The sequence below is a fragment of the Tenrec ecaudatus genome, chromosome 16 (assembly GCF_050624435.1).
Source record: "Tenrec ecaudatus isolate mTenEca1 chromosome 16, mTenEca1.hap1, whole genome shotgun sequence".
Classification (NCBI taxonomy): Eukaryota; Metazoa; Chordata; class Mammalia; order Afrosoricida; family Tenrecidae; genus Tenrec; species Tenrec ecaudatus.
Window position 1 is genome coordinate 77,130,550 of NC_134545.1, and position 26,792 is coordinate 77,157,341.

General features: G+C 39.2%; 1 protein-coding gene and 1 pseudogene across 3 annotated transcripts in view; both read left to right on the forward strand.

Moving 5' to 3' along the window:
- Nucleotides 1-25,020, forward strand: part of TNKS2 (tankyrase 2) — a 66,371-nt gene extending 41,351 nt beyond the window's left edge. For 2 of the 3 annotated variants that reach the window (XM_075534877.1, XM_075534876.1), the window contains exons 16-27: nt 49-268; nt 3,189-3,298; nt 4,110-4,298; nt 5,962-6,214; nt 7,159-7,241; nt 8,347-8,467; nt 11,831-11,928; nt 13,118-13,192; nt 18,190-18,295; nt 20,123-20,309; nt 21,457-21,613; nt 22,571-25,020. In XM_075534877.1, the coding sequence (XP_075390992.1) occupies nt 49-268; nt 3,189-3,298; nt 4,110-4,298; nt 5,962-6,214; nt 7,159-7,241; nt 8,347-8,467; nt 11,831-11,928; nt 13,118-13,192; nt 18,190-18,295; nt 20,123-20,309; nt 21,457-21,613; nt 22,571-22,633 (1,662 nt within the window). In that variant the 3' untranslated portion in view covers nt 22,634-25,020. The remainder of the gene's footprint in view (nt 1-48; nt 269-3,188; nt 3,299-4,109; nt 4,299-5,961; nt 6,215-7,158; nt 7,242-8,346; nt 8,468-11,830; nt 11,929-13,117; nt 13,193-18,189; nt 18,296-20,122; nt 20,310-21,456; nt 21,614-22,570) is intronic. The other variant, XM_075534878.1, reaches the window with a different exon arrangement.
- On the forward strand, nt 9,267-9,426 carry LOC142430063 (small nucleolar RNA SNORA57; annotated as a pseudogene).
- Nucleotides 25,021-26,792: the final 1,772 nt, after the last annotated feature.

Below are 26,792 nucleotides of genomic sequence, written 5' to 3' on the forward strand. Positions count from 1 at the left end.
ACTGAGAACAATCTTAAGCCAATTTCGTCCTTTCTGTTTCATACCTAGCATGGTGCAGATCCTACAAAGAAAAACAGAGATGGAAATACTCCTTTGGATCTTGTTAAAGATGGAGATACAGATATCCAAGATCTGCTTCGGGGTGATGCAGCTTTATTAGATGCTGCCAAGAAAGGCTGTTTAGCCAGAGTAAAGAAACTGTCTTCACCTGATAATGTAAATTGCCGTGATACACAAGGCAGACATTCAACTCCGTTACATTTAGCAGGTAAGAGAACTAGGTTTCATAGATTAAGACTGGAAGTACAATTGAAAAATTCCAGACAGGCACCTTCTACTGTATTTATGTGTTCCTCCTAAGTGAGCCATACTTCAAGGCACCCTGGTGAAGTTCCAGTTCACTTGGTACTGGCATGTTATATTCAGTAAGAATAACCAAACCACCTTAGTCAGCCATCACGTGCTTTAGAGCCTTTATCTCAGGTCATCTTGTTTGAAATTTCGTTGTAAAGTAAATTTTGCCTACAAAAACGTTTTAAAAAAATATGCCTGCTTGAATCAGCCTTCCTAGCTAAGGATTTTTACTTTGATAGTAGCTATTAAGCACAAGGGGATTGGGTGAGGGGGGGAGGCAAATCATAAAGACATTTAGAAGTTACATAAGCCTCTCCCCAAAATAATTTGTACAGAATTTTCCCTACTAAAATTGACACCGTGCACCTGTGCTTTTAGCGCAGGTGTGAAACGTTGAATTTGGAGTGTGGTTTTTTTAGCTGCATTGAAGAGGCTTTGCCATTAAAATGCTGAGCTGCAGCCAATACCTTCATGGGTGCATTTGACTCACGAGTTTATCTAAATGCACATAGTTTTCAAAAGGGCGAAAATTAATGCAAGTGGCTCTACTACTGTCAAATATGAAAGATGGTGACTTCTTTCTCAGTTTGTTTATTCTCCTAATAGGAGTAACTGAGACATTTGCTAGGATTTAAAGGATTTGAAGATTTCTGTGAGTTCTTTTTCATAAACTTCACCTTTAACATCTTAACCCATGTAAGTTGGAAACCCACTGTCCAAGAATTATTCCCTCTTGAGTGTAGCATCTTGAATTGATAAACCACATATGTTAACATAGTAAAAAATAGCTATTCTCCTTTCATTGGTATTCAAGAGTTTCTGCCCACAAAGATAAGGTATGATCTGATGTTTGGTTTGGACTTGCGCTATGCATTTTTTTATTCACTGTTTACATCTTTTCTGTTCTTATCTAGGATGTTTAATATCACTATTTAAATCTGTGTTGTCTTTGTTAGTGGAAAACCTTACATGTAACATATTTCTCCCCAGTTTTGTGTTACTGTACCAGAACCCTGGAGGGGCGTGATTGGTTTTACTAAACTTTTGGGGTGGAGATGCTATAAGAAAAGGATAAAAATAATACAAACAGAAAATATTTTAAACCATTTTAAAATTTCAATTGTGTCTGTTTATATCTTGACAAAATTAAGTTCCAGATTTGCTCTTTTTTATGAGTTTGTGTCAGATAATATGTACTTTGCCATAAGAGTATTTCTTTACCAAAGACGCTGGCGGTTCAAAAGGTAGTTGACAAGTAGGAGCTTGTAGCACATTTTTTAAAGGAATAGATTTTATCTCATGGCTTTAGCAACACATAAATGTTACTGCCAAATTTGTGGACATGCATACCCCTAGGTTCTCTCTCGCAAGGAAAGATCTCCTTGTGGCCTTCTTGAGAAGGGCTCTGAGACCCACCCTGGTCTCACCCTACTTGTATGAGGATAGCAAAAAGTTTTGCTGCAAAATCATAGAAACCTTAATTAAATGAAAATATCAAAATATGAAGCTATTGTTTCATAGCCACATACCCTCCATCTGGGTCCATACACTGGAAGGTGATGTCTCCATCTCTAATCCATAACCTCCATCTGGGTCCATACACTGGAAGGTGATGTCTCCATCTCTAATCTTCCCTCAAAGCATTGCGCATTCTTTGATTCACACTACATCAAAATGGCAGTTGGGACACCCTTGAGGAAATTAGTCCTGTCCCTTATTAAATATTCTTTGGAAATATTAGAACAAAAAGAAGTATAAAGGGAAGGGGCAAGATCAGGGCTGTGGAACGGATGTCCCACTCGAATTCTTTACTACTCTTGAATAATGAGCTGGTGCATTGTGATGATGGAAAAACTCCACAGTGCAACATTCTGGCCTTTTCTCACCAATGTCATTTTCAATTTTTTTTAACTTCATAATGTGTTCCTATGATTGTTCTGTGGCCTTTGAGAAACTCTTTCAATATTACCACTTGGGAATCTCAAAATGCAGTCGCCGTAACCTCTGCCTTATGTTTAAACAACCCAATAGATTCTTTTAGAAGCCACTGTTTTGGGGGAGGGGCGGTAAGAACTGGGCAGCTGATCGCAGGGGCTCAAGTGGGAAGAGAATGTTTTGAAAATGATGATGGCAGCATATGTGCAAATGTGCTTGACACACTGGATGAATGTGGATTGTGATAAGAGATATAAGAGCCCCCAATAAAAGCAGCCACTGTTTCGATAGGACCTTTTTTTTTTTAAGCACCCTGAGGCTCAGATGTATATTCCTGAGAGAACTTGTCCACAGCCATCTACTGAACCCAAAGTCAAGTTTGCTGTGCTGGAATAAAGCTGGGCATGCATGAGCTGGAATCCCAGTAGCAGTAATTTTATTTAAACTTATCCTTGGATTTCTAACTTTTGTGTTTGGATGCTTTTTACTTTGAGTCTTTTGAAACTGTGGACCTTAGCTTAGAAAGCAGCACAGGCTTCACCGTGATGGGTGTGTGTGCTTTTCAGCTTGAAGCCAGTGGGACGTCTTTCCATCAGATAAAATCCTTCATCTGATACCAAGGGCTCAAGTAGAAAGCAAATGTTTTGAGAATGACGATAGCAACAAATACGCAAATGTGCTTGACATAGAAGATGTGTGTATGGATTGTGATATGAGTTGTATAAGCCCCCAATAAAATGAGCTTTTTGAAAAACAATCCATACAATTTCACATATTTACTTTAATAATGTCTGTGCTTTGAAAGTTTATGTGTATAGATGCTGCCATGTCCACATCTGACTCAAATGTTAGTATGGTTATATTGAGTAAGACACTTTCGTTTCCTTTCTTTAAATTAGCTGGTTACAACAATTTAGAAGTTGCCGAGTATTTGCTACAACACGGAGCTGATGTGAATGCCCAAGACAAAGGGGGCCTAATTCCTCTACATAATGCAGCCTCCTATGGGGTAAGCTCCTCCGTCACCTTTAAAATAGCATGCTACTGTAGTTCTGAGGGGTACAGTGTAAATATGAAAGCTACAGAGATTAAATAACTTCCAAGGGCCAATTCTGAGTAAACATACCTTGTGGTCTGGAACTGTTGTTGTCATATATTTTATTACTTTCCTTAGCACTTGCCTCTTATTCTTTATTTTCAGTGAGGTATTGGTGATTTTATTTGTTGGTCCCCAAAACACCTACTGCCATTCATAGGAATCCATAGCTACTCAGATGCATTATTCCTGACCTAAAACAGTCCGAACGGTTAAGTGCACTCAGTATTGGTCATCTTTAGTGGTATAATTCAAATAAGTGATGCCATTCATCTACTGAATGCTTAAGCACTTGGTTGCTTACCAAAGGTGATGCTTAAGCACTTGGTTGCTTACCAAAGGCTGAGTGGTTCCAACCTCCCGCTGCTTTGCAGGAGGAAAGACCTAGCCGTCTGCTCCCAGAAAGATAAAGAGGAGAACCCTGTGCTGCCCCTGTACTCCATCACTCAGGGTTGAAATCAGCGAGACTGTACCTGACAGCACAAAAGAACACAGTTTTTAAATTGTGTAGAACTCTTTTTATCTGTTTTATAAAGAGTTTCTTCAAGTCACTGAAATGTCTTTTGTGATTTTTAGTCTATTTTCCCCAAATTACGATGTTGGGGAGAAACTTGTCTCTTCCAGGGTAAGTTTGAAAATGTAGAAGTAGCTGTACAGCTAGTTTCTTAAGAACTAGAGTGTGGTACAGTAATAATTCAGACTATAACAGTATTTTCTTTTACAGCATGTAGATGTAGCAGCTTTACTAATAAAGTATAATGCATGTGTCAATGCCACGGACAAATGGGCTTTCACACCTTTGCATGAAGCGGCCCAAAAGGGACGGACACAGCTTTGTGCTTTATTGTTGGCCCACGGAGCTGATCCTACTCTTAAAAATCAGGAAGGACAAACACCTTTAGATTTAGTTTCAGTAAGTGATGGGCTCTCTAAAAATCTCAATGCTTTCCTGACTTTCAGATTCACTTGATGTGTATATAAAAATATTTTCATGGTGATTGTGGCACAAGTTGTTAGTCTAATTTTTAAATTTGGGACTTCCTTGGCATTAGAATATAAGTAAGTAATAGCACTATCAGTTATTTGCTGAGTGCTTTTCGGAAATAGGAAAAAATATAAGGTATAATTGCTTACATTAACTGGAAAAACAAAACAGGCATAAGCCTTCAGTAATTGCAAGTTAATACAGGTCACAAATCCCTGTCCACATCCCCAACTTAGAATAATGTCCACAAGATAACAGCCACCAAACTACCCACCCTCTTCATCCTCAAAATTCTCATTGCTTAATCCAGCAGAGCTGTTCCTGGAACAAACCTGTCACTCCGGTTTCTCTTTTCCCCTTCCTTTCCCACTGGAGCTCAGCTAGGAGATGCTACTGTGGGCACTGTAACAAAAGTGCCTTCTTGGCTCAGTTACTAAGAACATGGACCAGAGCCAGACCTGGCTGGGGAAAGGAGAGGGTATTCTTTCTGTGATGGGAAGGAAGGAAGAGGCCTGTAGACACTACTACTGAGATTCTGTTTCTCCAAGTTAAATTGCCAAAGATTTTTCTCAGCATCGTGACAACGCAACCACATGGTCAGCAGATTTCTAAAAGAAACTGTCTTTCTAGTTTTTAACCACTCAGAAGTGAACTTTTGATTCATTCTGCCCGTTTATTAACCCACCAGTTAAAACCGAGTGCTCTAGAGAACATACATGTCTGGGCTGAGAAGGCCAGCCGTATCACTCTCAGTTGCACAACAAGTTGCCTCTCCTCTAAGCCTGTTAGCTCATCTGTAAATAAGGATAAGCTATATCTAGTTAATATAATTAAACAAAATAATGTGTGTGTAAAGTCCTTGGCACAATAACAAGTACACAGTAAACACCCAATAAATGGAACTGTTATTATAAATTTTTCTATGCAAACTATCAGTGCCATGGGAGTCTTCGGATTAGGGGGAAGGAAAATGTACTACAGACTGGAATAGATCAAATATATGGCTGACAGTGAAAATAAGTACTGGCTGGCTTCTTGCTGAATGTTAATTATTTAGTGTCCTACTTGATGAGCTGTAAAAGAATAGAGTGGCATTGTCACTAATTAAAAGAATGTAGCAGTAAATTTGAGGACTTCCGATTATAGCAGATTTGATTGAAGTGATTGTCTTGTTGACTATTTCCCAGAAAAAAAGAGCATCACACTGTTTGCTAAAGTTCTACATAAGTTGAATTGTGTCTTTCAGAATAACAATGTTAAAAGGTTTAACCTATTTAAGTTGATATTTCTGTAATTCCATCTCAATGCTTTTCAAGTCACGGTGTTTAAGTTGGGATGTTATTCACGTTTTGCCACTTGGACAAAATTTATTTTGTGTGTGTTGGAGATGTTCTGAATTACGTTTTATATTTTACCATAGTTTAGTTGAGGATCAGCCAGTTGGTTTCACTTTTTAATGTGATTCATTTATATAATAAGGAAATTCTAGTGCAGCTCTATGATTTTATCACCTTTTAAAGTTACATTTCTATTGAGTGTAACCGAATTGTAGGCCTTGCTAATGCAGACTCCTCTCTGACATATACCGTAGGCAGATGATGTAAGTGCTCTCCTGACTGCAGCCATGCCCCCTTCTGCTCTGCCTGCGTGCTACAAGCCACAAGTGCTCAATGGTGGGAGAAGCCCAGGAGCCACCCCAGATTCGCTGTCTTCGGGTCCGTCCAGCCCGTCCAGCCTTTCTGCAGCCAGCAGTCTTGATAACTTATCTGGCAGCTTTTCTGAACTATCCTCCGTAGTTAGTTCAAGTGGAACAGAGAGGACTTCCAACTTGGATAAAAAAGAAGGTGAGACACTGCTATTTCTGTATTGCCTTAGGCTCACATGACCTTTCAAGCCTAAAATATACTGCGAGTAGCAAATTAACTGGTATAGCCCGGACATTATTTTCTTTACAACATTGATAGAATTTTTTATGAATGTTTTCTGATTTCACGTTGAAAGTTGCTGAGTCTTGGGCTGCTATGTACTCTCTAGATATAAACGGTTTTAAGGCTGAGAAGTCCTTCTGATTGAGTCAGAATCTAGAAACCAAACCCACTGCTGTTGAGTCCATTCAGACTTGGGGCAGAGGAGAACGGCTGCACCATAGGCTCTCGGAGTCTGTCAATCTCTAGGGAAACGCGCCACATCTGTGTCTGGTGGTGCAGCCAGTGAGTTCAAACCATTGCCATTTGGCTAGTAGCTGGATGCTTTAACCACTGAACCCTGGGACTGCTTTTTGGTTGTTTCCAAGGTAGTGGGATGGGGTTGTATAAAAAAGCGTTTGACTGCCTGTCACAATACCCAACTTTGACATCTTTCTTTTTTTAAGGAACGAGATGCATGATGCACATACCTGCAGTGACTATAATGCTAGCCTCTTCCCTTACTTGTCCAAATTAACATTGTGGAACTTGTTTTCCTAAAATTTATTTCGAAATAGTTTACATCTCAAAAGATGGGAAACTGTTTATAAGGGTCTCTTGTAAAGTTTTAAGTAGAAAATCAAAAGGTTTTCCTTAACTTGAGAATGTCTTGTTGCTTTTTTTAATAACATTGAAATTTTATAGCATTATCTTTGCAGATTTTGATGTTTTATTCAGTATTACATCACCAGCAGCTATTACTAGGTTCCGTCATCTTTATTTATATTCTTTATATGTATGAGAATGTCGGGAAACTTGATTGTTAACAGTATTGACATGCGTTATTTTAATGCGAAACTTTTCTGAATTTTTCAATTCCCCAGGCCCAGGAGTCGATTTTAGCATAACTCAATTTGTAAGGACCCTTGGACTTGAGCACCTGATGGATATATTTGAGAGAGAACAGGTGAGTTAGATAATAGTAATGCTTCATGTGTGTTTTTTAGGACCTAAGTATAGGGGAAATTAGGGGTACATATATGGTGCTATAAAGTCACACCTAATGGAAACCTGTTAAATTTTCCTTTTTCTTTTTATAAACTGTCCTGAACCGCCCCAAACTACTTAGGACAGTGACTTTTATGTCACTCTTATAATTTGATTTGATCTTGACATTTTCTTTCAATTTATTAGTGCATAAAAGTCGCACACACAACCAAAAAAGTACTAGTAAAATACTTTTCTTGGGTTCATAGCTTTGCTTATTGAGCCCTTAAAGTGACTCTTGAGCTCTGTTTGTTCAATCCTTGTGTCGATCACTATCCTTCCTTAGGAATGACGCCTCCCTAGGTGCTATGAGGAGGTATGTGGATGTGCAACCATATATCTGGATTTTTCTAAGACAGCCCCAATGTAAAGCGGTCTAATGACATATTGACAGATTTTTGTAGTTCAGAAAATACTGTCACTGTAGACTTGTACCCCTGGAACAGGTATAGATGGAGAGTTGTGTTTTGGAATGAGTTCAAGAAATTCAGCAAAGGAAACGTTTCTGAGCTGGATTACTCTGGGAAAGTTATGGAAGGTGTATAAATTAAACAGAATTTTAAAGAATGGCTTCAGTTCTGCAAAGTGTAATTTCTTTTTATTTGGAGGGAAAGGATGTACTTGCACAGTGATGAAGTCCCAGTTAACATAGTCCAGACTGAGTGAACCATTGAATACAGTGTTTAAGAGGATCATGGAAAAGAACTTGCTTTTCCCAGATAAAATTGTATGTCTGAATGCAGTTAATTTGGAAAGCACTTTTTCTCCTTTTTCTTTTTACATTTTAGTTCTGCTCAGGCCCAGCTATCATTATTTTCATTTTACATTAGAACCCGTCGTGCTGTAACTTTATTTAGTGTTCACTTTGCATTTCCCATCAGTTTTTCCCCTTTTTGTCAGTTTTTCTTTTTAAGTTGCTCAAGTTAATTCTAGTTAATGTATGAACCTAATATATGTGGGATCATGGTGATAAGAATGCCTCTCATAAGTTAAGAGTCTAAGTGGTTTCATCCTCATTTTATAAGATCACCTTGGATGTATTAGTTGAGATGGGACACAAGGAACTGAAGGAGATTGGCATCAATGCCTATGGACACAGACACAAACTAATTAAAGGCGTTGAGAGACTTCTCTCTGGACAACAAGGTATTTATTTCGTTTGAAGTAATTCTTGGCATCATTTAATCTTTTCATAAAGGTACACCTGGCTTACTAAACGATCATTCAAAAATGTGTAAGAGTCAATGTCGGAGGAAAAGCACACATTAGGATGTGGGAAACTTGGGATCAAATCTTAGACTCACACCAGTTCAACTTCCTGAGCTCCTGTTACTAGCTGTGTGAAATTTCTAAGCCATTGCTGTAACCACGTAAAATTAGGAAGTTATATGAAATAATTCTTGAAGTAATTCTAGCTCTAAATCATCTGAAGCTTTCATGTCTCATTCTTATGGTAATATAGGTAATTATTAGCTGTTCAGGCTAACACATAAAACATTGTAGCAATATCTTACATAGATAATATACTAAACACTTGCAATTACAGTGCTGGAAAACTTTGTTGAAAGACTCAAGTGATACTTTGTCTCCTAAATGTTGGTGTAGGAGCCCGGTGTCATAGTGGGTATGCCTGTGGGTAGGCATTGGAAACTCACAAGCCCGGTGTCATAGTGGGTATGCCTGTGGGTAGGCATTGGAAACTCACAGGGAGCTCTATTCTGCCTTGTGGGATCACTATGAAGTACATCATGGCAGTGAATTTAAATGTTGAAGCTTAAGGAATATGAAAATTACATTCATCCATCAGATGTTGACACTTTCTGAGTACCGGGTCCTGAGTATTAAAAAAGGAAAGTAAGTAACTGTCAACATGCAATTTAACTTCACTGTTAAACTGAGCACGTGATTTACTTAGGGACAAAGTATGCTAGCCAGTATAGGTCTACCTCTTGTTAAAAAAAATAAGAGCGTGGGAGCGGGCAGTTTCGGGTCCCGTTACGTACGGAGGCAGAAGGAGAGGACTCCGGTCCCTTCGGCGTCATGTCTTCGGTTCCAGCGGCTATCCATCCATCCGCTGGTTCTATCCTCAAAACACCGGGACAAGGGGGAAAAAATATGAGCACTTCTCAGGAGTAGTTGGTTTATGATAAGGAGTGCTTTAGGCTGGTATTTTAGAGTAGGGTAAACTAAAAGGACAAGTTCAAAGTAGAATATTTCTAGTGTAGATGACCAGTTTTATAAGACAGAAAAGGGAAACCCATCTTTCCTTGGAATGTCAGTACCCAGTGTAACTAGCGTAACAACGAAAGGAAATTGAATCCTTCGTGGTCGTCTGCTAGGAGGGTTTTACTGGAAGAGTACAGATCTGATCGTGCAGTAATTACAGTGGAATGCTGGGGGGAAAGTGCCCCGTAGGAGACAGGCAGTGTTTGGACATAAATACATAATAGTGTCCAGTGCAGTTACAACGGTGTCCAGAAGCCTCGGAACCAGTGAAGACAAAGCCCTTAGCCTCCGGTGGCAAGGGTTCTTCCGTGTACACCACCTCTGGTCCTACAACCGCAGAGAGCGTCGTGTGCTGCTATCGGTGGTCACCGTTACTCCACAGGAAGCAGAAAGAGGGCTGTAAGCCAGCATGGCTGTGTCTGATTTAGTACAGCAGGGTCACGTTCCTAGTTAAAGGATTAGCAGCTACATATTTATTACACCTAATTTCGCCGCTTGCAGCCAGTGGCCACCTGTGCTGATTTTCCAGCAACTTCTCCTCTTGATACCATAACAGCCAGAGACCTCATTCAGTGCATCAAGTCAGTAGATATTACTTGCCCTGATCTTCTCTTGGGGAGAGCTACCGATGCCTTGATCAGATAGTAGTCAGTCTGTGTTTTATCAAATCATTCTCTTCTGTCAGAGTCTGGCATGGTGGTGGTAGAGATCTTCAGATCAAAGCTCAGGGCCAGCATAGTGCTGTTCTAAATTCCCAGCAGCAGATCTCCATACCACAGTAAAAGCTTTGAACCTCCTACCTGGAAAACCATCAGAGTTTTGCGATCTTGTTGCAGAGATTAAAGGAGATACTTGTGCTACAACTATTTCAAGTAAATGAGGGGAAAATTCTGTTGGCCATTTATGGGAGGGGGGATGGTTATTTTGATCATTTATGAGGGAAATGGGGTTTTTGACCATTTAGGGGGAAATGGGGTTTTTGACCATTGATATTCAGAAAACGACAAATTTATCGCCAAAACTTTTTTCTTTTTTTTTTTTTTTTTTTTTGTATTGTGGGATCATTGGTTCAAACTCATCAGCCATGGGAGAAAGGTGAAGCTGTCTGCTTCTGTAAATGTACTGTCTCCAGTCTTGTGTTTAAGCTTGCAGTGAATTGGAACCAACTCTATAGCAGTGACGTTTTAGGATTCTAAGGTGATATAAAATTACCTTGAGGCTCTGTGAAATTTTAAAATACTTTCTCATAGTTTACATACTGAAAGGGCTACAGAATTGGTGTTTTAAAAATAATTAAGGAAAGTATATGACATGAATAAGAGATAAAAGAAGAATTCAGACCCAAAACCCATCTGTACGTAATAGGACATACTCCCACAAAAGGATGAGTCAGCCAGGGTGCCATATAGCACCCTTGAAACACATTCCTCAGGTTCTTCATGGCTTCCTCACTCCCAACTATCATGACCCCAGTCCTGCCTTCAGTTCTGGCTAGACCAGAGCATGTCCACTGGTACAGATAAGCGCTCATGACACATGGAATCCAGGTCAGATAAACTGGAGAACAAAAATAGAAGTAGCGATACCAGGATAGTGAGGAGGAAAGGAAAACCGATTACAATAATCAATACATAGCCCACAGCACCACCACCACCTACCCCACCCCAGGGTCATGGACAACAGAAAGATGGGTGAAGGAAGATAGCTGTCAGTGTAAGATACGAAAATAATAATAATTTATATCAAGGGGTCAGGAGGTAGGGAGGGAGGGAAAAAAGAGCTGATAACAAGGGCTCAAATAAAATATAGATGTTTAAAATACGTGGCAACATGTACAAATGTACAGATATGCTTGATACAATTGATGTATGGATTCTTATAAGAGCTATAAAAGCCACCAATAATGATGAGAATTGAAAATAAAAGTTTCCTTGTATTTAAAAAAAAGCCACCAATAAAATTACCTTTTTTTTAAAAAAAAAAAAAAGGTTTTTTAAATCATCTTACACAACCCTACAAGGTCAAAAATTAATAGTCTAAATTCAATGTGATGTCCTGGTTAGAAAGACTTTGGAAATCAGCTAAACCTGTCATTTAATTAATAAATTCCAACAGACACACTGTGATTTTATATAAGATGATAACATGGGGCATTGGGTGGAAGAGATACAATGCCTTTCTGCATTGTTAAACTTTTAAAATGAATAGTAAACATTTAATAAACCAGTTGACTATTTTGAGTTGATGTTAACCTTTTTTTAACCTGCCTTTTTTCCCCTGTAGGTCTTAACCCGTACTTAGCTCTGAACACCTCCGGCAGTGGAACAATTCTCATAGATCTGTCTCTTGATGATAAAGAATTTCAGTCTGTGGAGGAAGAGGTACATTCATATACCTTAATAATTGAAAAGATAAATCAGCATGATGTTATTTTGGTTCTGTTAAATTTCTGAATCTAATTGAACATGAAGTATGGAATTACTTGGAACATCCTAGAGTTGGTGTGTAAGGTACAGTCTCTTAATGAACTACAATTAATAACTTGGTTCACTGGTACAGTAGCACAATTCTGTTGGGGAAGAGGTTGCTACCATTGGAGAGAACATGCTAATGTTCCCACTTTCCATGAAAGCAACTGCAAAGCCTCAAAAATAAATAAATAAATAAAGTCGCTGCCATCGAACCTGGCTCTTAGAACCCTATGGAACGGAGAACTGCCTCTTTGGGTCTCCAAGGCTTTAAGTATTTACAGAGGTAAAAAGCCTGGTTTTTCTCCTGTAGAGTAGCTCATATAGTTCGAACTTGCTGACCTTGTGGTTAACAATCTCCCAAAACTCCTACTGCAAAGCCTAGCATCTTAGAAAAGACCAGAGCAAGTGAGTGCTGTTTCCCCCGTACATTTATCCTCTAACTTTCTGAGCCCTAAACTCAATCCACTAAAATGGTCGAATCGTGCCCTCCCTGAGCCTGGTGGAGTAGTGAGTTGCACAAGGGCAGCCATCAAAAGCCATCTCCCCCAGGGAGAAAGATGAGCCTTGTCTGCTCCCAAAAAGATTGAGACCTCCACTCCACTCTCCAGAGGGGTGGTTCTTCCTACTCTGTGCTCCCACATCGTCCAAGTCAGAATATCCAGTCAGGGGCAGCGGCCAGTTGTTTTGTTTGGGTTTTTTTTTTTTCCCTTGCCAACACAGATTTGTTTGTCCTTTTATTTTTTTTTTTAATAAATCATTTTATTGGGTCTCATACAACTCTTTTCACAATACATACATACATCCAGTTGAGTAAAGCACCCTTACACATTCGTTGCCCTCTGTTTGGGTTTTTACTATGTTTTGTTTTGGGGTTTTTTCTTCCTTTAGTTCACATATAATTCTCACTGTGCGCTGTTTTCCAGTTAATTGTACTAACAGTTATCTTTCGAAAATAATACTCGTAAACTTGTAGAATTCATTCTTTAAATAACAAAAAGGTTGAAGCATGTTTTGTATTCTCAAAAATAGATTGAGTGAAGAACTAATCAAAAAAGACATAAAAGCTAATGCACATTATTTGAAATCATTTTTCCATCAGATGCAAAGCACAGTCCGAGAGCACAGAGACGGAGGCCATGCAGGTGGAATCTTCAACAGATATAACATTCTCAAGGTAAAGAGTTGGTGAAAATAAAGTTTGTTGAAATCATGATTTTCAAAACCTGAAGCCAAAAGCTGTTTTCTTAAGAGCATAATGATATGCCCAGCCCTATTGGTCTTGACCGTGATATCAAGGGGCTTTGGGGGGGAGAATATTACCATTGATCCAGCTTTTTTTGTTTGTTTGTTTGTTTGTTTTGTTTTTTTTTAACAATTTATTGGGGCTGATACAATTCTTTTCACAGTTCATACATATACATACATCAATTGTATAAAGCACGTCTGTACAGTCTTTGCCCTAATCATTTTTTTCTCTTTTCTTCTTTTACATTTTATTAGGGACTCCAACAACTCTTACCACAATCCATACATATACATACATCAATTGTATAAAGCACATCCATACATTCCCTGCCCCAATCATTCTCAAGGCATTTGCTCTCCACTTAAGCCCCTTGCATCAGGTCCTCTTTTTTTTTTTCTCCCCTCCCTCCCCTTTCCCCCCTCCCTCATATGCCCTTGGTAATTTATACCTCGTAATTTTGTCATATCTTGCCCTATTCGGGGTCTCCCTTCCCCCCTTCTCTGCTGTCCCTCTCCCAGGGAAGAGGTCACATGTGGCTCCTTGTAATCAGTTCCCCCTTTCCAACCCACGATCCAGCTTTTGTTAAACACATGCAGATGTAGCAATTATGCTTTATGTTGTGGTGATGATAAATCCTTTTAAGTTTAGGGCTTCTAATAAAATATTTTTAAGGTACTTTGTGTTAACACCTTAGATATGTTTGTAGCTGTGGAAGATGGCATACAGGAGCTTTATGTGACCTCTGGCTTTCCTATTGCCTTAGGGGTCATACATGCCTCTAACCTCAGTCCTCCTCCACCCTATTCTGATCCTAACTGTTCCTCCCATGGCACAGTTTTTCTGTGCCGTGTTCGATAATTTGTTGAAATGGCCCAGCAGAACTCACAGGCAATACTCTAAAGTGGGGGATTAACAGGTTACCTCACACCAGCCTTAATAAACTAAGATTGGCCAAGCCAGATCTCTCTCTCCTCTCTCTCTCTCTGTCTCTCGTCTCTGTCTCTCATCTCTGTCTCTCGTCTCTGTCTCTGTCATATGCCTGTAATCTCAGCCTCTACCACTTCAGACAGATAGATCTTCCAATGGTCCTAAGGGTATCTCTTCTACTGCCGAGGTAGCTCATCCTTTAAGCCAAGTGGGTGACAGTAAAACTGACCAATCCCTTCTATTGGTGTTAAATACACCTTATTTGGTTTGTTTAACCAATTATTAGATAGGAGTTAGAGAGATGTGGCTAGAAGAGCCATATTAAGAAATTTAACTCCACCACCAGTAATGTAGCTTGTGAAAAGATTGTTTCTCTACTCATGCCATTCTTCAAACAGTGACTGCTCACGGTTTCTCGAAGTGAAACATAACAGATTTTGTCAATTGTAGTGTACTTTCTTCATCTTTTCCAAAAAGTCTTATAAAAAATGTTTTATGTCATTCTGTAAGCATCTTGTGTCCTTAGTGATTTCAATTTCTCCGCTTTAGGGCCCTTTTCATCTTTTCTGTGGTTTGGGTTTTATTTGTTTTTGTTTTTTAACTGTAGCAATCAAAATTGTGCATATTTTGCATGATGATTAAGAATTACTTTCATCGATTAATAGCAATTATAAAATAATGAAAATGTACATTTCTTCCTCGTACATCGATTTTAAACTCAAAAGTGAATGGGATCAAACTGTTGTATTACTGCTAAATAATGTATTATGATTACAATATTAGAAGTCATTTTACTTATTTTAAATCATCTTATTGGGAACTCGTACAACTCTTATCGCAATCCATACATCGATTGAATCAGGCATGTTTGTACATATGTTGCCCTCATTCTTTTCTAGACATTTACTTTCTATTGAGCCCTTGGTGTCAGCTCTCCCCACCCCCACCTCCCCCTAACCCCCGATAGATTGTGCATTGTTATTGTTTTCATCTCTCACACCGACAGCTATCTTACTTGCCCCATGTTTTCTGTTGCTCTTCTCCCTGTAGACGGGTGTGTAGTTGTGTGTCCATCTTTACAGTCTGTTCCACCTTTCTCACTTTCTTACCCACTTCCCCCTATCCTTCTGGTATCACTATTACCACTCCTGTTCCTGGATTCTGTGTGTCGTGAGCCCCCATCTCTTATCTATACCTGTGTACATGTTACGGTCTAGACTGAATTGAGAAGCAGTACTGGAATCATGGTAGTGGGGGTGAGGAAACCTCGAGGAACCAGAGGAATAGTGTGTATTTCATCGATGCTTTACTGCACCCTGGTGACTCATCCCTCCCTGTGGCCTCTCTGTGGGGAGATTGTTCCATTGACTACAGATGGGCTCTGGGTCTGTGCTCCAAACCCCCTAGTTCTCTATGATAAGATTTTGTTTGTTATGTGTCTGCGGATACCTGTCGCACCAACAGTATGCTTCTTCCTTGCGGACTTGCTGCTTCAATGCTGAATTAGAAGTCATTTTAGCGTTAGTGAAGACTAAACGTGTTGAATGAGCCAACCACAAGATTCAGAGTTCCAAATAAATAATAAATATATAAATCCAATAAAGGGATACTTCTGGAAACTTCCTTTTCATTAGTTTTATGTACTGTGACATAAGAATCGCTTCTTGAGATTTCTATTCATTCTTTATTAAAACATTACATTCTTTATTAAAACAAATAATTACGCCTATTGGAAGATCTCTCAACCAAGTCCACTTGTATACAACTAGTAACAAATAGGTGATGACTTGTTAAGAGCTGAAGACAAGAAAGGTAATATATGTTTGGAGCCAGAACCAAAAATCATATCGATGTGAATGAGCCCATCTATAGAATATTGGACATCCCCTTACAGAAGGGTCACAAGGAAGAGACAAGCCAGTCAGGGTGCAGTAGAGCACAGATGAAACATACAACTCTCCTCTAATTAGTTCTTCCTTCCCAACCCTGTGACTAACATGACCCCAATTCTATCTTAAATACAACTAAACCAGAGCATGTACACTGGTACAGATATGAGCTTGCAACCCACGGAACCCAGGACGGATAATCCTCTCAAGACCAATAATGAGAATAGTGATAGCAGGAGGGGAGAAAAGGGGAACCAATCACATGATCTACATATAATCCCCTCCTAGGGGGACAAGCAAGACAGCAGTCGATGTAAGACATGATAAAATAATAATTTACAAATTATTAAGGGTTCATGAGGGAGGGGAGGGAATGAGCTGATAAAAAGGGCTCAAGTAGAAAGAAAATGTTCTGAAAATGATGATGGCAACAAATGTGTTTGACACAATGGAGGGATGGAATGTTATAAAAGCTGAAAGAGCTCCCAATCAAATGTTTTTTTAAAATATAATATGTGTTTGATTTCCAAAGTAATTAGAAATTGAGTTTGAAAAAGTTATATGCTTTATTTTCTATTTTCCTTTTTAATTATTTTTCTCTCAAAAGAGTTTAATGTGATATTTTATGAAACTTTCGATAATAAAAAGAATTTTTTTATATTCAGAAATGAGATCTGTTACACTGATGGTGGTCCTTATGACAATCTTTATTTTAAGTGGTTTTGCGCCAAGACTAAAACCACTAGCTCCTCCTTTGCTCTAGGGACCAGCAGGGGGCGTAGCACCTGCACTACAACTGTGACGCTTGACCTTAATGAGACCAGCTTCTAGCTTGTCCAGGCAAAGATTTCAGGAATTAGAGGAAGTGTAGACAGAATAGTAATTATAGGGTGTGTGTCTGTAATCTTCTTTGTTCCTGTTTCAAATACTTTATAATTAAAGGCAGATTCAGGTGGTACTTTAAGCCATAAAAAGTGGAGAGAATTAATGTTCTTTTTCTGATCCCTACATACAGAACTCAGCCTGTCTTCCTGGGAGATTCTTTGACTGATAAATTTAAGTTTAGTGAGCATGGAAGTCATTTTAATCAATTAATTTTAATCATTTTTATCATGAGTGGGGCATGTACATTTCACACCATCAGCCCTGTAATCTGCAGTTCCTATCACTCAACAAGCCTCCCTCCCCGATTCTACTCCACCACTACTGATTTGTCATCTCCCTGCTATGGACCTCCACCCTCCCGTCAGCTTTCCAAGGTCCAGCTTGTTGCTCATCTTCCTTCCCTTGGTAACCTACAAAGCCTGTTCAAGTCTTTGTCTTAGTTTTTATCCTGGAGGAGTGGTCTCTGGAGTCTCACTGGGGCGGTTCTACTTTGTCCTGTAGGGTTCTTATGAGTTGGCATTGACTTGATGGCAGTGAGTTGGGTTTTTGGAGAGATCTCATACAATACTTGCCCTTTTGTGATTAACTAACTTCTCTCAGCATAATGATCTCCAAGTCTACTGTAGCAAAGCTGCTTTATCCATTCTCTCTCTGATGCATGCGGGCTCTTTCCAGCTTCTTGCGTTTGTGGAGTGCATATGCCTCGTTCATTTTGTGGCTTATTTCTTAAGGGTATATACCAGGCAGGATTGCTGGATTCCATTCCTAGTTGTTTTTGTTTGTTTCTTTTTGGCGTCCCTGGGTGGGCACGAACATTCCTAGTTGTTTGAGGTATTGCCACTTTCACTTTCACAATGGCGCTTCCACTGGAGGAGAGCGCCAATAGCGCTGCACCTTGCCAGCATTTGTTGTTTTCTGGTGCTTGAATTGGACTCTTATTGTGGATGTAAGCTGATAACACATTGTTGCTTTGATTTGCATCTCCCAATTGACTATATCCTTTCCTTTCATATATGGGTGTTAGTAGCTTTTATCCCTTGGAAGTTTTTATTTCCAAAACATGGGTATACTACTTTATAGTTGAGACAAAGTATTTTTAGGTAACATTTCTTTAAAAAACTTTGCCTCTCTTTCTGCTAAGTATGTGGCCCAGTTTTTACGTAAAATGAACAAATAGATTCTTATTAAGCCCCAAAGATTTTATTTTCCTGCCTTTTATTTCAGATTCAGAAGGTTTGTAACAAGAAACTATGGGAAAGATACACTCACAGAAGAAAAGAAGTTTCTGAAGAAAACCACAACCATGCAAATGAAAGGATGCTATTTCATGGTACAGACTCCTTTCCCTCTGTTCATTGTCCATCACACTAGCAAAGCTTTTGTCAGCTGAGAAATAATGAATCTCAACCAAAGTGTAGTATAGCGCCAACAAAACACAAATCGTTCCTCTAGTTACTGAAGGCTTCCCCCACCCCCACTACCATGACCCAGTTCTTTTTTTTTCTTTTGAACAGTAGCTGTTTATTTCACGTCTTCTTTTTTTTCCATGACCCAGTTCTACCTTACAAATCTGACTAGATTAGAGAACATACATTGGTACAGATAAAAGCTCTCAACACATGGAATTCAGGACAGATAAACTCCTTATAAACAGTAGTGGGTGTAGCAATATCATGAGGGCATGGGGATGGCCGGGCAGGGGGAAGGGAGAGAAAGGAGGAACCCATCACAAAGTTGGATCTATATCTCTCTCTCTAACACACATACACACACACACTCCAAAGGGGACGAATAACAAATGTGGGTGAATGGTGACAGACAGTGTAAGATATGAAATAATAACAACAATATATAATTGATCACATTTGATTCACAAGGTTGGGGAAAGTGGGGGGGAGACACTTATACCAAAGGCTCAAGTAGAAAATGTTTTGGAAATGATGACAACACATGTACAAATATGCTTGATACAATTGATCTATGGAATGTTCTAGGAGCCCCCGATAAAAGTTTTTTTTTTTAAATATATATGTATTCTAAAGCTTTAGTGATAGCAAAGGAACAATCTGCCTATTCTTATCATTTTAAAAAACAATCTAATTTTACATTCATATTTATATCTTCAACTTCTTGATTTTTGTGTATTGGGTGGTATTTAATAGACATCTTGTAATGAAAAACCATGTAAAGATGAGAATTTGACTATTCCCATTCTCCTTGTTACTTTGAATAGTAGATTTTACTTCACGATTACTCGAGAAATGGTGTGTTTTACTTTCAACTATTCATTTGAATTAAAATAACACCTTCAAATCACCTTTGGAGAGCTTGCTTATGTAGCTTGTTCTGATTTTGATTTGAAGTGTCGAAGCTGCTTTTAACTTGTATGTTAGCAAAGCCATTGTCACTGAACCTATGGAGGTTTCAGATAGCTTGTTAAGTGGAAAGTACTATTGCACATAATATGTGGAATTTTCTGGGGTTTTGCAACACAAATTGGCAGGTGTAGAATAGTCTTTCAAGTTTATAACAATGTAGATATTGTAGTGTTTATCAAATTTTCAAGCACATTATGTAACCGTCTGTTTCTTCATGTGGTCGTGAATATAGAAAAATTTTAGAGAGCCGTAAAAGTTTTATCAAGGAGCCCTGGTGGTGCAGCTCGTAAACGCGGGGCTGCTAACAGGAAGACGGGCACCCCCTCCAGAGAGAGCAAGAACAAGGAAACTCACTGCCATCGAGTCGATTCCCACTCTTGGCAACCCTCTTGGAACCGGTAGAACTGCCCCTATGGGTTTCTGAGGCTATTAACTCTTCAGAAGACTAGAGTGCTTTGTCTTTCTCCCATAGGATGTCTGGTGGTTTCCACCTACTTACCTGTGGCTAGCAGCCCAGTGTATAACCACGAACGCAGCAAGACTCCTCCCACAAGAAAGAAACCTGGGCCTCTATTCTCAGACAGGTTTCAGCCGAGGAAACCCTGTGGATCAGTTCTAATCTACTGTAGGGTTGCCATGAGTCTGAACCACTTCGCAGCTTGTTACCTTTCCTTTGTGCTTTGTGGGTTGGTGTGTATGTGTAAGAATTTAACTTCTAAAAGTCTTGAGTTTTTCTTGTAAGATAAATTTTAAGTTCTTGTTATTGGTATGTATTTTAGGATCTCCCTTTGTGAATGCTATCATTCATAAAGGCTTTGATGAAAGGCATGCCTACATAGGTGGAATGTTTGGAGCTGGGATTTATTTTGCTGAAAACTCTTCCAAAAGCAACCAATATGTATATGGAATTGGAGGAGGCACTGGATGCCCAGTTCACAAAGACAGATCTTGTTACATTTGCCACAGGTAAGCATTTGCTGTGATTTATTTTGGTAAGAATCAAACAGCTGGTTAGATAGGTGAAAAAAATGTCCCAGGTAAGGAATTATCTTGAACAACTTAAAAAATCTAGACTGGAAGTGTTTTAGGTTGCTATTGGCTCTCTTACCAGCTATAATAATAGCCATGTTTATTAAATGATCTCTGTGAGCCAAACACAATGATAAACACTTGACTTACTTAACTCCATTAATGATTGGGACATCTGGGTGCTTTTAAGAATACTGAATAGAAAATCAATCATGAAAGAGATTTTCTTGTAGCCCTTAAATATTACAGGGTATGGGCTCTGGAGGAGTCGGGATGCAGTGAGATAACACATTAGACTGCTAACTCTGAGACTGGTGGGTCAAGTCCACCAGCTGCTGCTCCAAGGAAGAAGATGGTGATTTATAGCCTTGAAAACCCACAAGAGCAGTCTTACTCTATAAGGTCCCTGTGACTCAGACGGACTCGAGGGCAATAAGGGATATTTTTTTCTGCACCAACTCTACAGGAGAAATAATGAGGCTCTCTACATCCTGAAGAATGAGTCTTACACATCCTAAGGAAGGTTCTACTCAGTCTAGTACTCAGATGCTGAAATGACTTTACTAGCTAACCTCTTCATACCCACACGAGTCTAAGCATTTTATGGCTTTGCCTGAGGGAGTCAATCTTTTTACTGTGATAAGATTCTGAAACTCAATTTGTAATATTACTACTAAAAGAAATTTAATTAAAACACACCTGTCCCTGGTGACATAGTAATTACTCATTGGGCTGCTAACCATAAGGCCAGCAGTTCAAAACCATCCGCCATTCTGAGAGAGAAAGGGCTTTCTAATAAAATGTCTACTCAGATTTTGAATGCTCACACTCTGACTCACTCTCTACCTCCCTCCGTCTCATTGTGAGAAATAAGCGTTTTATTTTAGATATAGTGTGCAGCTTCCAGAGCACAGAAGGAACGTGATCTGATTGGAAATCAGAGCAGAATCAGGGAGACTGGTTGGGAGACCATGGTTATAGTATTAGTGTTTTACTCTGCGGATGAAAGGGTAACAGTTGTGGCCGGTGCACGCACAGAGACAGACGTCGTCCTCACGGTGTTCTCTTTCTTTCCCTATCACAGGCAGCTGCTCTTTTGCCGGGTAACCTTGGGGAAGTCATTCCTGCAGTTCAGCGCCATGAAAATGGCGCATTCTCCTCCCGGCCATCACTCAGTCACTGGTCGGCCCAGTGTGAACGGCCTGGCGTTAGCTGAGTATGTTATTTACCGAGGAGAGCAGGTAATTGTGTTTCATTTCAGAAATGTTTGAGGAATCATACTGTAACCTCTTATTACTAATCACAAGTTGACAAAGGCATTTTTAAACTTCATTTGGAAATAACTAGTTTTGTAGAAAAGTTGCAAAAAGGATGTACAGCCTTCACTTAGTTTTCTCAAATAGTAGCATTTTATCATTCTCCCTCCCTTGCCCTGTGTATATGTATGCACACATTTTTTCCTGAATTGTTTAAGAATAAGTTGCAGGTATGTCCCTATATTCCCTAAATACTTTTCAATGTGTTATTTCCTAAAACCATGGATATGTAATTAAATTTATGAAAAGCAAGAAAATACCATTGGTTCTCTTATCTATGGTACAGACTGCATTCAAATCTTGCCACTTCTGAATCTTTTTGAACTTGGGTAAAATGATCAGGATTCTGGAATTAGTAGTTCACTTATCTGAAGCAAAGAAGGTATAATTCTCTCCTGTTCTCAGAAGTCTTTCTGGAGCAGTGTTCTGAGTGGGGTCTTTATCAGCCTCACCTCACTTAATACAAAGAGACACATGTCCTCGGGTCACATTCTAGACTCTGATGTCAAACCTAAGGAATTAGATAAGGATGTGTTGTTGCAAAAGCCTTTCCTTGGCTGATCCACAACACTAATTTAGAACCTCTTCCCTAAAATTAAGGAGCCCTGGTGGTGACGGTGTGGCTTAGTCATTGGGCTGCTATCTGTAGGATCTCTTGTTTAAATCCACCAGCTGCTTCGAGGGGACAGACAAGGCTGTGTATCCATAAAGCTGTACCATCTTCAATCCCTGTTTAAGGTGACTGTGGGTCAGAATCTATTCAGTGGCAGTGAGTCAGGTTTTATTGTTCCCTAAAGCTTAGGAATCCTCATATTAAGACCGTCTTAGCTTTGGTTTTAAAAAAATTATTTACCAATATCTGAATTACTCTTTCCCTTGCAGGCTTATCCTGAATATTTAATTACATACCAGATTGTGAGACCTGAAGGTTTGGTTGATGGATAGATTATTGTTTCCAGAAACTAACTCCACTGAACCTAAAATCATCAAAGCAGCTGGTCGTCTCCTAAGTTTTACTCCTTTGCTGAAAAAAGTCATACTGGCTACAGGCCCACGGCAAAAGGATAAAAATAATGTGAAAAAAAGTTTAATATTCTGACTTGATAAAGCTTTAATAATGTACAGTGTTTTCTAAGTTTCCTGTTTCTCAGCACTTTAACAGATGCCATTCCAGGTTACACTGGGTTTGCCTGTACTAAATTATGAAGAGTTCACTTGAACCTTTTATCCACGATGCAGCGACTCTAACAGAAAATGTAATGCCCTCCACAGAACTCGATTTACTAATGTTCCCACAGTACTGTGTTCTTGAAAACACAGCATTTACACTGAATACGAAGTCATTTGTAAAACTGTAAATAAGAGCTTTTGTACTAGCCCAATATTTATTTACATTGCTTTGTAATATAAATCTACTGTTTCAGAACTGCAGCCGTTTACAGAACCTTCCCATGTGTCTTGCTCATCTGTATTTCATCTTAACATCTTCATGATCGAGTGATCATCTTCATTTGATTCCAGAGGCTATGTTGAGTTGTTGGCAGAAACTGCCAGCTGTGCAAGGTGGCTCTATCAGACCTAATTTGCTGATGGACGCTTTTATCGCTCCCATTTAAGAACTTGTTTCATGAATATGATAGGATTTCATTTGTGATCTTTTTATGTATAAGACACACATTCCAAAAGCTCTGACTATAATAAGCTCTGATTGCCATGAAGCCTCTTAACTAGCCTCAGACTCCAAGTTTAAAGGTAGAAATTTGTCTACTATCGTTCTGTACAAATGAGAGCAAGTGCTCTTATTTTTTAAGAGAGGCTAAATCCTGCCATTGTATTATTGTGGCATTTTCATGGACTGTAAATAGGAAGCTGAGTTTCAGAGGTGGGAAAAGTAATCATGGAAGTCCGTCTATTCTATTGACCGAAAGCTTAAAGGAAGCGGGGGGTGGGGGATCATTTGTCCTAGAATGTTTCCTGTTCCTTTTTTATTAGCCTTATTATGACACTGATAGCCAGTGTACCCAGTGTGGGTAATCAGTCCACATCCATATAAGCAAGGTGTCCCTCTGCTCTGCCCCATGGAACTCCGCTTCCAGTGTGTTCTGTTGGCAACTGTGGAGGGGAGTGGTGTCCCATAAGATGCCATGCCTGACTGTTTTCTAGGGAGACCTGGTGGTGCATTGGAAAGGTGGTGTGTTTTTAACCACAAGGTCACTAATTCAAACCCCACCAGCCACTCAGAGAAAAATGAGTGTGTCTGCCCCAACAAAGATTTACAGTCTTGGAAGTCCTGTATAGGTTTTGTTCAAATCGATTTGAAGGCAATGGATTTTTGATAACTGTTTTCTAAAATATGTAAATTGTTTTCGTTTTTCAAGCCCAAGCACTATGCTTAAGCATTGTGGAATAGAGCCAGGCATTACAGCTTGGCAGCCTGTCTTCCTTGTTGACTCTTGCTCTGAAGTGAAGGAAGGACTTCTACTCCTGTGTCAGTGAGGACCTGTCCTTCACTCCCTGTACCAGTTCACCCTCGTTTTACATTGTACTCGATCTCCAACTGAACTTGCCCTTTGCGGAACTTGTACATAGAAGGCTAGAAAATCATGTTTCTTGTCCTGAGTAAGAATTAACCATGTGATTGCATATCTGGAATTGTTTTATGATAATAGATTGTGATTGTTATTTAAGATGTCAGCTCCTGGCCTTGGTGTGCTTTTATACAGTTCCTTAATAGTCACAAATACGATCCTAAAGTCATTTCTTGGAAAACAAATGGAAGATGCCAAATTTTTAAACTTTTCAGGTTCTGGAAGCTTCCAGATTTTATAATTAGTGGATGAGATGAGTTAATGAGATTTATATTTACTTACCTTATCTCAACGTTTAGCCCATATTGCTCACCCTGAGTGATTCTGGAATTCCTTGTCATGTAAAATCATGTGGTCTGTGCGTTTACAATGTTACTGTTTGTGTTGTATAATCTAATCCATTGCTTAATCAGTGTGTTCTTTTTCCATGAATGATTATATTGTGGTTAATATGTTAGCATGGCAGTATTTTCTGATCGATATTTTGTTTGTTGGGGGTGTGGGAAGTTTGGGGTTTTTGTTTTTAATACTTTGCATGAAATATCTTGCTTTATTATGGAATTGGGATTTTGTTGGGGTTTTTTTGGAGAGGGGATTGTTCTGGGTTTTAGGTTTTGGGTTTTTGTTTTTTTAAGTGAAATGTAACTGTGTGATTGGTATGGTTATACCCATTTTGAGTGTCTTGTACTGTATCACATTCCATTCCCTCATTTAATTCTTAATAAACTGTTCACTTTTTTCTGACCAGCATGGTAATTACTGGACTAGTATAATTGTGTTGAATGGTCTGAGAATATGGATTAAGATAACAATGACCCACACTTGCAGGGAAAATGTCGCTCTGAATTGTAAAATGACAAACGGTGAGATACCAACTTGTTGATACAGTATAGTTGAAAATATACCTGCTCAGATACTTTAAGATGAAAATAGCTGTAAAATATTTTTAGACATTTAGTGCATCTAACATAAGTACCCCTACACTACTTTTGGTAAACATTTGAAACTCATTCTTGGGAAATCAGTCATCTTAATTTATAAAGAGAAATATATTTTTGCTTCCTGTCATATTTTAAAAATTATTGGTAAGTTCTGAAATCCCAAAGTTATTGGTCTATAGTGCTCTTAAAGGATAGTAATGTATGTTTTAGAATTCAGTCTGCTAAATGTCCGTGTGCATGTAATCAATTCTCTGCTTCCCATAAGAGATTGATGGTGCAAATTACACTTAAATCATTTAGCTATGAAATCTACTTCAGCAGCTTTACTGTACTGCTTCTGTTAGGCTATAAATGTGTTTGCTGTTTCGTACGCATGCATGCCCATGTATGATGTGATACAGTTGTTTGCGAGGCAATGAGGAAAGTAAACATACAAATAAATTTCCTAAGCTTTATGATTAGTATTCCTGACTGTGCCTTTACCTGCTGCCCTGTCCTATGATAAAAGTAATGGTACCTATGTATTAAAACTGTCATTTTCCATAAAGATAGACTGTCATGTAGCCCTTTTACAAACTTCTGAATGTCTGCCCCTCGCTCCAACCCCACCTTGTTTGTTCCATTGCTCTCTAGTTGGGCAGTCTTGTAACTTAATTCCAGCCTCTTCAGAAAGGTCTTGCCTTCCAACCAACCCCCCATTAACAGTGTCTTCACCAACTGATGCCCCATCGCCATTCACACCAATAAGAGAGCCCCTAAAATAAGCTGCTGCTGGAGAGCAATGCTACTGAAAGTGGGGTTGCGTGCTGTATGTTACCAGCCTGTGGAGAGATGAATACAAAAGTAAGGATAAACTTACCATTCTTTATAATTGTGTGACATTGCTGCCATATTTATTTTACAAAAATATTGATCCTCAGCTAATTAGAAATTAAGCAGAGTGGGGGAACTGGTCTTTCACTGATATTTTGAGTACAGTAGATCCACCAGTACCTAGTACATCCTGGCACATAGTAAGTCAAAATTTGCTATTGAGGTAATGCCTACTCACAGAGACCCTTTAACACAGGGTCGAACTTCTGTGGACTGGTGGTGGTTTGAAACTGCTGACTTTGCGGATCACAGCCCCATGCATAACCACTATGCTGCCAAGGCCCGAAGTAGTTTCTCAGTGTAAGACTTTGCTACATGGGTTTTCTTAAGTGGGCTCACACTGGACTAACTGCCATCAAGTCCATTTCAAGTCATGTTGACCCCTGCGGGTTTCTGACCTTGAACATCTCTGTAGCAGCAGAAAACCTCTCTCCCACATGGTGCCTACTGGGTTTGAAACCACTGACCCTGCAGTAAGCAGCCCTGTTGTAGCCCACGGTGGCACCAGGACTCCTCTAAAGTCGGGTTCATCTATCCCTCACCAACTATTTGACCATGAAGCAATCTCATGACTGCGACATCAATTTTAATAGTGTCCATCTTAGAGTTGTTGGGAGAATAAAACTCTAATTTTGAAGCATATCAAATTAACAGTCTCAGCTTGAAAATTGCTAACATACGCACATACATTGTGGTCAGGTG